The 15,242-nt window shown below is 43.9% G+C and overlaps 2 protein-coding genes across 10 annotated transcripts; one reads left to right on the top strand and one right to left on the bottom strand.

Annotated features, from left to right (window-relative positions):
* The first annotated feature begins 1,702 nt into the window (after nt 1-1,702).
* LOC117230744 (alpha-1,6-mannosyl-glycoprotein 2-beta-N-acetylglucosaminyltransferase) lies at nt 1,703-12,861 on the top strand. 9 transcript variants are annotated; one of them, XM_033488478.1, is made up of 10 exons: nt 1,703-2,065; nt 4,759-4,971; nt 6,423-6,471; nt 6,779-6,808; nt 7,517-7,700; nt 7,888-8,313; nt 9,402-9,711; nt 10,695-11,054; nt 11,507-11,757; nt 11,966-12,861. In XM_033488478.1, the coding sequence occupies exons 4-10, from the start codon at nt 6,802-6,804 to the stop codon at nt 12,192-12,194; spliced, it is 1,767 nt and encodes a 588-aa protein (XP_033344369.1). In that variant the 5' UTR covers nt 1,703-2,065; nt 4,759-4,971; nt 6,423-6,471; nt 6,779-6,801; the 3' UTR covers nt 12,195-12,861. The 9 variants fall into 9 exon arrangements, with proteins under 9 accessions (XP_033344369.1, XP_033344366.1, XP_033344373.1 ...); XM_033488476.1 differs by lacking the exon at nt 1,703-2,065 and adding an exon at nt 3,572-4,110; XM_033488481.1 differs by lacking the exon at nt 1,703-2,065 and adding an exon at nt 3,572-4,110 and having other exon boundaries at nt 6,423-6,535.
* LOC117230746 (protein D2-like) lies at nt 12,561-15,181 on the bottom strand. Its single transcript, XM_033488487.1, has 5 exons — nt 14,935-15,181; nt 14,714-14,826; nt 14,365-14,485; nt 13,859-14,072; nt 12,561-13,188 (listed from the first exon to the last, which is right to left on the bottom strand). The coding sequence occupies exons 1-5, from the start codon at nt 14,954-14,956 to the stop codon at nt 13,050-13,052; spliced, it is 609 nt and encodes a 202-aa protein (XP_033344378.1). The 5' UTR covers nt 14,957-15,181; the 3' UTR covers nt 12,561-13,049.
* Nucleotides 15,182-15,242: the final 61 nt, after the last annotated feature.

The raw sequence follows: 15,242 nt of genomic DNA, 5'->3' as shown, positions 1-15,242 counted from the left end.
CATTTATTTTGATTCAAAAGAAATTCTACGTGTTCAAGATGAAGAGCAATTAAAATCGTGACGCTTCAGTCCTAATGTTTAAACTAATAAAAAGAACCGAAGAGAATATCCATCTAACGAATCTTTATACAATGTTACGATATTTATTTATTTACGCAATATTTATTTTGATTCAAAGGAAATTCTACGTGTTCAAGATGAAGAGCAATTAAAATCGTCACGTTTGGATCCTAATGCTCGAACTAATAAAAAGCACTGAAGAGAATATCTATCTAAAAAATCTTTATACAATGTTACGATATTTATTTATTTACACAATATTTATATTGGTTCAAAAGAAATTCTACGTGTTCAAAAAGAGAACAATTAAAATCGTCACGTTTGGATCCTAATGCTCGAACTAATAAAAAGGACTGAAGAGAATATCTATCTAAAAAATCTTTATACAATGTTACGATATTTATTTATTTACACAATATTTATATTGATTCCAAAGAAATTCTACGTGTTCAAGAAGAAGAGCAATTAAAATCGTGACGCTTGAGTACTAATGTTCGAGCTAATAAAAAGAACCGAAGAGAATATCTATCTAAAAAATCTTTATACAATATTACAATATTTATTTATTTTTACAATATTTATATTGATTCAAAAGAAATTCTACGTGTTCGAAAAGAGAACAATTAAAATCGTCACGTTTGGATCCTAATGTTCGAACTAATAAAAAGCACTAAAGAGAATATCTATCTAAAAAATCTTTATACAATGTTACGATATTTATTTATTTACACAATATTTATATCGATTCAAAAGAAATTCTACGTGTTCAAGAAGAAGAGCAATTAAAATCGTGACGCTTCAGTCCTAATGTTTAAACTAATAAAAAGAACCGAAGAGAATATCCATCCAACGAATCTTTGTTACTAGAACTACTCGATCGTCCCTCAGCCTGTTCGGATAAACCAGCTTCTATCGCGTAATACAAAACAGTTTATAGGAATGACGAAAGTCGAGGCTACTGTTACGCAAGCTCTGCCGATCTTCCATAATTATTATTTATTTAGAATGCGCGACATAGAGGCGCGATTCAGGCACACGCGCATTCGCAAATTCCTCAGACGATTCTCTACTTAATCGACATTCCGTATATCGTCGAGGATCGATCGCCTTCTTGATATTCCGTCACGACGCGCGTCGACTTTGACGCTCTACGCTGTTGTCCATCAGATACTCGCGACGCTATCTTCGACTAAACGATCCAATCGCTGTTAACGTAATTTATCGAATCCGCCAAATATTTGTCGTACAGAGCCTGGAGTAAGTCGTGCGACTCGACGATCGAGGATGGAAGGACACGGTAACAGGTAGCCACGTGGCCAGGAAGGAATACCAAGAAGCTCGTGGAAATCGAAAGGAAGAGAAAGCAGAGATCGTAGATGCGAGTGGCTCCGCGGCGAGAAAAGCGAGCAAGAGCGTTTTACCCGTGGAGAAAGGATAAACGTGGGTCGTAGTTTATCGACGTAGGCGTCTATGCGCAAGAGAGCAGTGGCGCCGGAGCGACGACGTCCGTTGTCGTCGAGGGATGGCAGGACGGAAAAGATCGATCGGCTGTGGCTAGAAATCGCAACCCCGTGTGGACGTGGCCGCGTGGAACGAGGGCGACGGTGTAAAGCGGTGGTGCAGACGGGAAGGAAAGGCAAAGCGTAGGGTGGGTGGGGTCGCGATCGCGCGGCCGCGCGCTCGCTCTCCTCTTCTAGGAAGTCGATGCGATCGCAGTTTCGAGCGAAAGTCGCGCGAACGGTGACGGGAATCTACGCGAAGGAAAGAAAGGAAGGACGAAAGGAAGGGAGGAAGACGCGAGGAAAAGGGAAATTGGAGTGGTGCGTGGAAACAAACCGAATACTGCGACAGATCGCGATGACTCGCCGCTGGTTCTCCCGCCTCGCTTTTCTCGCGATCTATCCCGACAGGCTCGTCGATACGTGATCGGTTGGAACGCGAGTCTCGTGCGGTCGTGAGATTTATACGCCGATCCTGGGGCAACTTTTCCAGACGGTGGACCTACGTAAGTAGAAGAAAATAGGAGGCAACGTAGGATGCCGGCAAGCGTGCTAATACGCGCAAGAAAGCGACATTCCCCTTTGCGGACGATGGCTGCCGACCTCAAGCTCGTGCCCGAGCCCGAGCTTTTGTCCCGGACCTGCCACTCTGATCGATATTTCGCCAACCCCGCTGCTTTTCTCTCTCTCCCTTGGTGTTTCTCCTCCTCCTCTCTCTCCTTCTCGCTTTCCTTTTCTACGTGTATATGCGCGTAAGCGCGCATAAAACCCCTTCCATTCTCTTTGTTTCTGCACGAGGTTTCGCGTCATTCGCCACCCTTTCTGGCTTTGCCGACCTTCTATCCGGCCAATTGCCTACTCTACTTACTCCCTATCCGCCCTGTAACACCGTCGTTTCACGAGCCGCTATGTCGTTTTCGCCGTTCCGTTTCACGCTTTTCCATACTTCGCGCCTTCTCATCCTCCTTTCCTACCATTACCTGTATTCTTCTTCTCCGCATGTGCGCCTCCCTCCGTCCGCGTAATAAGAAAAACGACGGCAGTTAAGAAACTGCACGGCAGCGCGAGAAACAGAGTTTTCCGGTTTACCTTGAAAGCGACGCGTGACCGTCTCGAGTTCAGTCGTTTGCATTTGCGCGTCGAGCGAATTAACCGTCGCAGAAAACGTAACGGAGCGTGCGGGCGTGTTCGTTAGCGGCTCGCGTATCTTCGTTCTCTCGCGCGCGTATATACCCTGCACGCGAGCGTTCGCGTATCGTGATTTTTCTGCCAACCACGCGACAGTGAACGAGACGACGATAGTCGTCTGGCGGATGAGCCAGCGACCACGGGAACTCTCGATCTCGCCGAGGGTAAAAAGTGGCGGAAAGTGGCAGAATCTCGACGGTGGCTGGAGCGTCGAGCTGTCGGACGTGCACGAGGCTTCGACCTTCGTTTCGAGATTCCAATCTGAAAAGACGAATACAGGAGGAACGCGAAAGGGAGAGAGAGAAGCGCGAGAGACGGAATGGGATGGAGAGACGAAACGCGGCAGCAAAGGGGAGAGACCGCGGTGCAGAGGTGAGACGTCCGAGACGATAGGCAGGGACGAAAACAGAGACGCGATGGAAGCAAACGCGAAGGGGCGAAAAGAAAACGGCAAGGTTCGAGCGTTTTATCGCTGCGCTGCTTCTGTGTCGAGTGTCCTACCGCTTTCCTCTTTCCCCCTTTGCGTCATTTCGCTGCTTCGCAAGAAGAGGATATCGCTGTTAACTTAGCTCACGGATATCCGCATTGTTTCGCGTCAACCAGCCAACTCAGCTGACCTACATTGGCCAGGCACCAGGCAAAATGGGATATCGAGCCACTCGATGCTCATCTACGGAAAACTACTCGCCTTCCCTACAGGGAGACCCAGGTGCCTAGCGTCGTATTCGTGTTCGCTTGTCGTCACTGTCGTGGTCGTAGTCGTGGTTGAAAGTACTCTTTCGTCCTAACACGGTTCGATATTCGACGCAACGTCCACGCTACGACGGAACTTCTCGCTCGTTTTCCTATATTTCTTGTTGGCACACGTGGATCGAACTCGGATTCAAAAAGAGAAAATTGACTCGGCCGAGCTCGTGTCTCGCTTGCCGTAGCGGCATATTCGAGGACGAACTTGATATTTATGTATCGCTAGAGACGCGCGCAGCTCTAGAGAACTTCGATCTACGATCGACGATCCATGCAACTGATTAACAGTCGAGCGATGCGATTCGTCATTGCATTTACGAAGGCACTTGGGTGCACCTCCTCTTTCTCCTCCTTCGATCGCGTTAAATATATTCGATCTGACGCCGAGCACGATCAAAGTTATCGGAATAACACGACGACAGTGTCCGAGGGCATAGAAGAGCGCAGCCAAATACAATGGAAAGTGCGTGTTGTTGCTTTACGTCGCGTTATAACGTTGCGCTTTAATAGTTGGAATCGTTTCAGTCGCGTAACTAAATCACAAGGCACGCCGATTAGACGATAATCTATGGTAATCGTCGATCAAGGCCGATCGCATAAGCTGCCCAGACATTCGGTACGTTTTTGATTGGCATCATTCACTGTTAATGCAACTAACTCGCTGCCCCTGCCCCTCTCGCACCTTCCACTTCTCTTTCTTCTCTTCCTCGTTTTCCATCTCCTTCTCCATCGAGCCTCCTTCCTCCTCTGTGTTCCTTCTCCTTCTCCTTCTCCTTCTCCACTTCCTCCTTCGCACTCCCCTTCCAACTTTCTATAAGTCCGCGTGCCGTACTAAAAATAAAGTTAATGCCGAAGCATCGTCTTTCGTATGCGCCGCCACGAAAAGAAGAAAAAGCGGCAGAAAGAAATTGTCGACGGGTCGGCCGAACACGAGAAAACGCGTTCTCCTCTGTTACTTCCATGACGTTCGGTGAAACGGATCGCGAACCGGTGTCGATCGCCGGAAGCAACCGATACGCGAACATTCGAAGCGAAGGAAGAAGAAGAAGAAGAGGGAAGAGAAGCGAAGGAAGAGAAAAAAGACAGAAGGTCGAATAGGGATACTCGAGTAACTCGATTGAGAGATTCGTGCGTTCGAAACGCCATTAGTTTTTTTTCCTCTTGTTATTACTGTTATTGCTATTATTACTCTTATTATTATTATTATTATTATTATAATTATTATTATTATATAGCAATTGATAATAATTGGAATTGACAACAGGTATAGCTGTCAAGCGACGAACAACCAAGTCGACGATACGATACCGCCAGATTGGTCCAAGTGTGCTCGATATCTCTGCGAATTATAGCTTTTCCACGCAGAGACGCGTGTATCGGAAATACGTGGTGTATGAAATAAGCGAACAGGATTAAAATGCAGGAAGAAAGACAGGAAGATACGCGACACGGCACGCTCCTATAAATATGTAATAGGGTAGGTGGATGTTATTTGTTTCTTCGTCAAAAATAGATATTCCATTCTAATAGGTATTAGAGTTAGCATTCTAATAGACGTTTGAATAGATATTCTCGACGAACGAATGGAAACTGAGCGAGGTCGCTGCGGCAAATACACATTTTCGGACCAACACCCTCTTTGGAAAAGCGGATGAGATCGAAGCCTCCTCTTCTTTCGTTATCGGATAAAGGATCTGAAAGAGGGACGAGAAAAGTTTTGGGCTCGTACACGACGGTATATGATACGAGAATAGAAGAACAATACCGAAGGCGCGAGGAGAGAGCGATGCCTTCCCCGTATTATTTAAGGAAATCGCGAACGACTTCGGGAAATTCTTCGGTTGTTTCCACCTTATTGCCTCTCGTTCCAAGAATTTCTGGCCGATACAGCGCACGATATAATAATCAAGAGTGATAGAAATACGCGTAACGATATATCAAGACAGCGGCTGACAGAACGATAAGAGAGAACCGTACGGACTGAGTGTTATAACTGTGGCGCGAATAAAACCACTCTTTCCTATGTTTTGTCTTCGTAGGAAGAGTCGCCAGTCCGACGACTGGATGCACAAAATTAGTATCACGATACCTTATCTCACGGGAGTCGCTGCATAAAGGTTTCTATGCGTCATTAAATATCCATTATACGCGTCATACCACGATAGGCGTATGAACTATTCAGAAGCTGTATCGATCGACTCACGTGAATTCGAAAACGTCGGAGAGAAGTCGATGATGTTGCAAACGCACGCTGTTTTTTAAGTTTACTTTCCTATCGTTTCCGTCATTTTTCGATAAACGAGCTGGCCCAAGTAAATCTTTTCCTGTTCTCAGCATCGAATACCGAATATCGATGAGAAATAAAGTCGAACGGTTCGACTTGCGAGGGACTCGGCGTACGAAGAAGAAAGCAAAGCCTCGATCTCGTTCGATTCTCCAAAGAGGATCTTCGTTCGAGAACGCGTATTTCACGCGAGAAGATATTTTTAACGAAGAAACGAACGATCGACATCCAGCTGTTATACCAAATAAGTGCGTATCGCGTGTTCTACGTTTTAATCTCGGACGCGTATCTCCGCGTGTATCGCGATACACGTATCTCCGTGTGAAAGAAGATCTGTTAAACAGTAATTTCCAGTGACCGATAGCAACTGAGATTCCAATGCTAATCGTTCACGCCCCCTGACACGATTTCTTTTTTTTCTTTTGGGCGGGCCGACATACGCCTACCGATAGCTCAAACGACAAATGGACAAATTCATCCCTTCGTATCGTGGTTCTCGCGATCGTAGTCGTGGTTGTTGTCGTGGTCGTAGCCGCGGTCGAAATCGCGATCTCGGCGAAATACGAGAAGAGATACAAGTATAAATATATGCAAGAGATGCTACTCGTTTTTATCAGCGCTCGTATTCGTTTCTTTTTTCGCAGATTTCGTCGAAATGAGGGACCATCCGTCGCGCCTTTTCTCTGATACGAGGTAAGACGGTGATTTACCTCCTATCAAATACAGTGGCTACGAAAAGTATTCGAACCCTATTTATGTACGCACTAATTAACTTTACTTTATTTTCAATGCTAATTAATTAGATCGAAATTCTTACATTCGTCGTATCGTTTAACGATGTTCTTGCACGATCGTCGCCGATTTTTATGCAATTTCTCTTATTCTCTGTTAGAGTAACTAAAGAAATGAAACTCGCATACAAATTTATTTCGCTCGTTAAACGATACAACAGACGTGAGAAACGACGATTTAGTCTATTAACTGTGTTATACTGTTGCAGAACGGACGCGTAGAAATGCCAGAATGAGAGGTAAGAGAGACTATCCTATTCTTCGTCGAATACAAGAAAAAATATGAGTACCATCGCCGGTTCGAAGATTATCCTGCCGCTCTGATTGATTAGTGACAAGAGCATTTAAATTTGTTCGAAGTAACGTCGTATTAATGATTCGAATTAGAATTTATTAGCTTTTTATGCGATCAACAGATCGACGGTTCGTTGGACGTCTAATAATAATATTTATCGATATAAACTGCTATTTACTACATTTGCCGCTTATTACATCGATCTTACAATTACTATTTGCATACGATTTACATTAAACTGCTTGCACTGGATCTTGTTTACCGTGATTTATCATTCGGATACTAAGGATATCGAAGCCGAAGAGCTTATTACACAAAGTGTAATTGCACGAGATTTAACGATCGCAAATGTCAAATTTATCATCGCATACCTTTGCAACGAACTCGGAAATCTGACATTTAAAAATCAATCTAATATCCGTTTTACATTTTTAATGATAAAAATAAGAAGAAAACGTTATATGCCATTGCACATAGCCACGATGATTCCAACGAGTAAAACCTTTGCAATCTAACGTATATTCGTAACTTTGCGATTAAACGTGTTGTCAAGGATAAGCGAACTTTCAAATATTTTTAAACGATAGTACACGCATGCTGCTTCGTTAACGCCGTTGATTAGCGAGACTGCGGAATAACACGGTACTTGCAGGAGTGGCGTTTCTGGGAACGGTGAGATCGGCACGCGGAACTTTCCTGAGGATGCTCGTCTTCGTCTTCCTGGCGACGTTCCTCTGGCTTCAATTTCACGTGATCAGCCTGACCGGCCGAGATTCCTCTGGACAGGCCTCGTCGAACGAGACGCTGTTCTCCCTCGTACCGCAAGAATTACATAGGTAAATCAGGCCGTGCAAATACGCCTTTTCACCATTTTCAAGAAAAATCCTCGTCGCCAGTACGTACGATAATACGTGCGAAAATAATAAAAAAAACAAAAAGACAAACGAGAGAAAAACAAAGATAAGTAAGACGTTGTTTGGCAAAGAGGGATAAAGAAAGAAAGAAAAAGAGTTGTTCTTCCAGGTTTCTGAAAGATCGTCGAAATGGTTCTTCCTCGACGTTAACGAACGCGAGCACGGAAACGTTAACCGAGTTCGAAATAGCGGAGATTCGTCGAAACATAGAAAGGGCGAACGCCGAGCAAAGAGTGTACAACGAAGAGTCTTTCGGTCCTTTGGCTAACGACGCTCCCGTAATAGTGATTCAAGTGCACACACGGCTCACCTACCTCAGACACCTGATCGTGTCGTTGGCTCAAGCGAAAGGGATCGAGCAAACCCTTCTGGTCTTTAGCCACGACGTTTGGCATCCGGACATCAACTATCTCGTGCAAAGTGTCGACTTCTGTCGTGTCGTGCAAATATTTTACCCTCACAGCATACAGACTCATCCTCGAACGTTTCCCGGCGAAGATCCGAACGATTGCCCTCGAAACATTCGCAAAGAACAGTGAGTAATCCTCTTCTTTATCGAATGCGTCGACCGTAGTGTTCTTAAGGCGGGATTTTTAACGAACGTTGGATTATGGGGGGCCATTGTGCGATCGCTATCTGGTATATAACGGACTGAAACAGTTTTTGATCGGATAAATCGTTCGCTTTATATTCCAAGAGATTTGGAAAAGAACTTAGAGCAGTTTGAAGAGTATAGTAAAATGTTTACCTGATTGCAAAAACTTTTACATATTATTGCTGCATGCGGTAGACGCGTTTGTACCGATGCAACGAAGAAACGTGCTTCTGTTTTCTTAGTAGTAATTTTTGAACGCTCGTGCGCCTGTTAGAATAAAGGAGAGAATTGTAAATGGAAACAATGCAATGAGGTCGTAAAATAAAGCGCTAAGAGTCACTAACTGTCGTCGCTACATTCTCTATGCACGCACCTGCGTCAGGTTCTTGTAGGTCAGATGCGTCATCTTCTTTAGATCAGTTTCTATCTTCCTTTACAAGGAAATGATTACTTCACTTATCCATTAAATTTCGTTCTATAATTACAGACAGTTTTTTTAACGTAGCGTAATAGTTTGTCTATATTGTAACAATCGCTGATCATTTGAAACTGAACGAGGGAGAACAAAGACAACGAGGGAATAAAAATTACGAAAGTCCAGTTTTCGCGAATATTTCGAGTATGTAATACTATAGATACAAAGGGTAGAATTTAAAATTAGAATTAAAATAAAAATTTCGCGGTCTGGCACTTATAGAAAATCCTGTCTTTGTCTACCTCGAACACGATCCTCGACGAACCTACACGCTCTCGCTCAAAGACGTTAGGACGTCTCCTTCTTTTGACAAAATTTTGCGTTAATCGGTGCAGATTATGAATTTCAAATTGCTGATAAAATCGTTAATATATTAGTAACGCGTAATTTCTTTACCGCGTAAATGTTATTTCTTCGTACCATTATTATTCATAATGAATTTTTAATCTTTTCCAAATTTGAGCCAATATAATAAGAACTGTCCCAAGACCTTTGAGCGATGGTGTACGTTTTCTTCCGCACATGTTCGCCGCTATAACTCGCAACTCCACAGAGCTCTGAATCTCGGCTGTATCAACGCAAAGCATCCGGACCTCTACGGACACTACAGAGAAGCCAAATTCACGCAGACGAAGCATCACTGGTGGTGGAAAGCGAACCGCGTGTTCGATCAATTATCGATCACGAGAAATCACACCGGCATAGTTCTTTTCCTCGAGGAAGATCACTACGTCGCCGAAGATTTCCTACACGTTCTCCGACTGATGGAACGTACCTGTAAACATAGCTGCAAAAGATGCAACGTCCTGTCCCTGGGCACCTATCTCAAAACCTACAATTATTTTGCCGATTTCAGTCGAAAGGTGAGAGATTCACACGCGTCGCACTAATCGCTCCGATCGCTCTAACCGCTCTGATCGCTCTAATTGCTCAAATCGTTCTAACCACTCTAATCGCTTTACTCGTTCGGTGCGCGAACTCGACACCTCCTTCCCTAACCAGACATGCAATCGAAAAATCGTGCTTCGCGAACCGTTAGCTTGCGCGATCTCTTACTTGCTTCGACCATCCATATTCCTCGCTACTCGATCGCTGTGATCTCTCGTTTCAACTGATTTCTCGCTCGATTCGAAGGCCACAGGTGAATGAACGCATATAAGCGACACTGTCTGCTTTTCGTGCAATCGTTTCAAAATTCAACTCACAGTCGACTAATATCACGTGCAAGTTAGCTCTGCATTTGATCATAGGATCAGATGGATACGCGTTGCTGCTATTATCTTGAGAATTTGAAAGATTTCTCGCGAGGCATTGTGAGCTTATCATCCACTTTCGAATCCATCAGGTTATTCCCTTCTTTAACAGTTTCATATTTAAAATAGTTTTGTTCAGTCATCAAGATGACATACAAAGCAGAAAATCAACAAACATTAAACGTACAATATTTTCCCGTGTGGCCTCTGTTTCATTCTATTGTGTTGGTTGTTTGACTTAACAGCTGCACTCTCTCTCTCTGTGTCTCTCCCTGTCTTCGCTCTCCTCTTTCCTCCGCTCTCCTCTTCTTACCGCCGCGTTTGCGACAAGTCGTGCTTATTATTAAGAGACAAAGAAGGGAAGGAGAGTTAGCTAAGAGTAGGGATAGATAAAAGGAACGAAGGAACGAAAAGTTAGGGCGCGAGAGGTAGGCAAATTCGAGTCGATCCGAATAAATAAAGAATGTGTCGCGAGACCGCGTAAGAATCGTTGGACGATGGGTGCATACCGAATTATCGTCGTATCGAATCATCAGCTCGATTTCAGTATGAATATCTGTGTGTCGATGTTTCACGCACGCCTCGTCCGTTAGTTCCTTGGCGTCAACAGCGCCCTGCAAAAGGAGCTACTGCGTGGATTAAAAAGATCGGAAGCATCGGCGAGGCAACAGTCGGCTAAAGCCGAAGACGTCATCGGTACCAGTGACAACGGAAGAATCAACGGAATCCCAAGCAGCAGCAGCAGCAGCAGCAGCAGCAACAGCGGCAGTGGGAGCGGCAGCGGCAGTAGCAGCAATAGTACTCCTACTGGGGCGAGCAACAGCAAAAACAACAGCGTTAACAACACTGGCGCTGCCGCCATCCTACCAATCGCACGCAACGCACAGATCGTGCAATCTGCCTCCGCATGGGCTTTCCAACTCCTACCCGAACTCTACAATCATTATCAAAAGGTTGCCGACATCTTTCGACGACCCTCGTTATGCGTGCAATTCTCTCCATCCTTCCCCCTATCTCTACGAAGTCGGGCGCGCACGTGCGCACGCACGCGTTATTTTCTCCGATTTTCCCGAAATTTGATCGTCCTGCGATAGATTCGCGATCGACGATTTAACACGCCATTGCGCATGATGCTAATGCAAGCTTCGAGTAATCGTTCAGGGTACACTCGTTAATCTGAGAAAAGAATGCTGGACGTTGTTAGACAGCGATTAACGAGCTCTATGTATACAATAAGTGGCGTTGTATGAGATCTCTGTTGTATATGTAATACACAGTAGCATGCACGCGCGTGCGCGCACGCGCTCACGCGCACCGATCGTCCCGCGATCTTCCTATTTCGTTTTATCCTCGCTACGATACTGTAGTTGCATCTTAAGAACCGCGCTCGTGATATTTCATTCAGGCTGAAGTGATTCCTTGGATCTCGAGCAAACACAACATGGGCATGGCGTTTAATCGCGTCACTTGGAACAAATTGAGAAAGTGCGCCGCCCAGTTCTGCTCGTACGACGATTACAATTGGGACTGGAGTCTTCAACATATCGCGCAAACCTGTATGCCACCGAGCAAAGGACCCGGAATCGCGCCTCGTACAGAATCCGGTTTAATCACGATGATGATGCGGGCGCCCAGAGTTTTTCACATCGGAGAATGGTGAGTCGGAATAATTCTTTCTTTCCTACTCTCCTTTTTGCCTCCTCCTTTAAACTTATGCCTCCTTTATGCCTCCTATCGTATTCCAACGGATACCTAACGATTATAGGAAATATACCACCTCTGTCTTTCCACACGTCGTATCTCCCTGTAGCGAAATACTTTTATGATCGTTAAATCGATGATCTATGAATGTTACCAATACCAGCGGAGTCCATCACAAGAAAACCAATTGCGAATCGACCGCTGTGATAGCAAAGGTTCAAAACGTCCTAAAGGCTGCCCGAGACCATCTTTTTCCTACTCAACTGACGCTTACTGTAGCTGGCACTGCGAAAAAGACGAAGCTCAGGAAGGGCAACGGCGGATGGGGCGACACACGGGATCATCGGCTTTGTTGGAACATTACCGTTTATCCGGATCTCGTTTTACCTTGAGACCAAACTCTCGAACGAACGACATCGAAATATCCTTTCAATTTCTTCTTTTTTCTTCGCAAACCCTTCTCTATTTCTCTACCTGCCTCGTTCTTTGTCCCGTTGTCCAAAAAGTCGCATCCCGCTCAGCCCGTTTCGTTCCCGCCTCGTCCTGACTCATCCAGTTTCGTCTCTCGTGGAAGATGCTCGTTTAACAAGTTCCTTCGCGTCGACGAATTATTGTATCGATCCCACGGTCTGCTATCAGATCGCGCGGCATCCCTAGCGGCGTACTTATCTTTATATTCGTGCTAAACCTAGCAACCGATTCAGTCGGCGGAAGCACATCTCGCGCTTAGCGACTCAGCTCCTTAACGAATTTGCGTCTCGACCGGTCGCCGAAGTCCCAGAGAAACACGCTTATCACGTATTCTAGTCATCGTACCCAATGATGATTAACGATAAATGGGTAACAAAAACAAATGGTCGTTGTCTGTCTATAAATTGCTTCCAGTAAGGTAGCGAACAACGTTAGACTGACGATACTCCCCGCTCGAGACGACCCAGACTTTTGAACTTGGAGTGACTCCGAGAGCGAACCAAAGCCATCCACGAGTCGCGAAATTTACATAGGATACGTTTTATATTTGTAACGAGAATCAACGAAAATAAACGAATCGACCGATTTTCTCGTATCTATTATCTTCTTCAAACGTTTATTATCTTATTTCGCTCATTGTAAATCGAGTATATCGTACCTCGGTTGGTCGGCAGTCGTATTTGTACAGGCAATTAATTGTTTCGTACCATCACCTATAAATATCAATGAAAAGAATATCCTTCGTAAGCCGGGTGCACGACTCAAAATCGTCTGTCTTATAATCCTAAAAGTTTCGCGTATGTCGGCACGTTATCGTCGTACTCCACCCACATAAAGTTTCCTGCTATTGGTCCTTCCAAGTTGTATTTCTCTGCGAACTTCTTTATGTTGAATCGCCTTCGTTGAGGACCATCCCTGAAATTCGTATCAACCGGTAATTCGCGATTTATCGCTTGCCAATAACGCGTTATTAGCTGGTAATTAATAGAAAGCAATTAGTTCTTTGGGGTCGTATATCTGCTCTCAGCCATCAAAACGAAGAACCAGTCAGACTGTACGTTATACTGCCACATGCTTTGGAAATATACAAGATTTTTAACCCATTAAGGATCAAGCAATAGTTTATCATAACACGTACTTTATTGTACATAATTTATTATACGTACTATAACTTCTTGAAATTATGTAAGATTGTAGAATTTAAGTGCAAAAAAATAGCACCGAGAAAGATAATAAGCGATATTTTGCTACAATCCTTGATATTTTCTTTCGTAGTTATACAATTAAAAAGACAAGATTCGATAACGTAAATTGATTAAAATAATTGCAAATAGAACGTTACGTTAACGCAACTTTGATCCTTAATGAGATAACAAGATCTCACAATTTAGGTCAGTGCACCGTGAAATCGAAACTGGTGATTACGAACTTCAGTCTTCAGACATTCCTTTGATCGTACTATTAGCGTCCGTTCTACGAAAATTAATTCTGATCACCATGGTGTCTATATTAATGCTCAATACGACCACAAAGGATTAAAAAGCACGCAAGCTATTACATATTTACTATGCACGCTCGACTTTACCTGTTGCTCAGCCTTCTCTCGTCGAATGTAATGGATCCTTGATTCTGCTTGTAAACGAGAAAGACATATCGATGTTTACCGCTACCTTTTGGCGGCGCTGGACCAACATATTCCGCTAGTACCTCTCCTTTCGCGACATTTTCTTCTGGAATATTTCCGACCAACCAATGTCGAAATTCTCGATTGTATCCCTTCCTAGTCGGTACGTCAGGATCTGCGCATGAAAGAACGTCGGAATCTTCATTAGTAATGGCTTTAACGAGCACCAAATTATGAGGCATCGAATCATCGATCGATCAAGAGCCATGGCAAAGAAGAAACAGTGAACGAAAGAAACAGGTTTGTTCGCGTCGACTCGGTGAAAGTTGTCGCGAGTTGCACGCCTCGAAAGTTTCACAAGGATAAGGTAATGTATATAAGGTCGCGTTCTTCTCCATAATTAACTTGAATCGTCTCTAGCCTCCAAACAAATTTGCACTGTACGAGTTTACACTCTGCTGACTTACCTGTCATTACAAGCGTGTAAAGTACTCCCCCTTCGTGCTTGTAATGAATCTCTGGAATCGTTTGCGTCTCCGTGGGAGTTAACTCATTTCCAAAATCGATCACTTTGTCTCCGTACTTGACCTAACTCAGATCCATACACGTTATTGCCATAAGATAAATATTAAATGAAATAACTAAATAATATCATTTAGTTATATCAAATAATTTATTTGATACTTTTCATCTTTTAAACTATTCAAACACACGCATCTATGCCAACTAGATTCAGCTTTCTCCTTACGATACGCTTGCATTTGCACTCCCAGACTCACACTAACGTTAAGTGCAATTATTCAAAAAAAACTACACCTCGATCTTCTCTGTTGGTGCCGTGTCTAGTATATCGGGTACGATTTGTGCTTCCTCAAATTTTGTACGAGTATCTGTACCGGTGATAATATGGATACCGCAGACAAGAATTCCTGCAATTTATTTTGTATCTCATATTTAACACACAACGATCCGAAAATAGTGAAATTAGGTACATAGTTGTATTTGCGATTCGATTTTAATTAAAGATATACACGTACCTATTATCATGGAATACTTCATCTTTATCTCGTTCTGTTGCACTTAGCCTCGACAGACTACACACGCTCGACTCTGTAGAAACGTTTTATCCTACGGACTACGTCCCCCACCCCTTTCCTAGCTTATAACCTGACAAGAATTCCTATTGCATTTAACTTTTCTTTTCATTTGGCGTCGAACGACCATGATTCTCCCCCTCTTTTCGCGAATGTTCGCGTCCTCTTATTTGCTACTTGGCGCTCCTTTCCTCACAACTTCTTTCCTTTTCAAAATCCTCTAAAGAGGAAAGTAGAAAAACGCTAATCGT

The sequence above is a fragment of the Bombus vosnesenskii genome, unplaced genomic scaffold, assembly GCF_011952255.1.
Source record: "Bombus vosnesenskii isolate JDL3184/JDL3185 unplaced genomic scaffold, Bvos_JDL3184-5_v1.1 scf7180000013267, whole genome shotgun sequence".
In the NCBI taxonomy this organism is placed as follows: domain Eukaryota; kingdom Metazoa; phylum Arthropoda; class Insecta; order Hymenoptera; family Apidae; genus Bombus; species Bombus vosnesenskii.
Note: the sequence above shows the minus strand (reverse complement) of the source record. Positions and strands in the feature narration are given on the sequence as shown.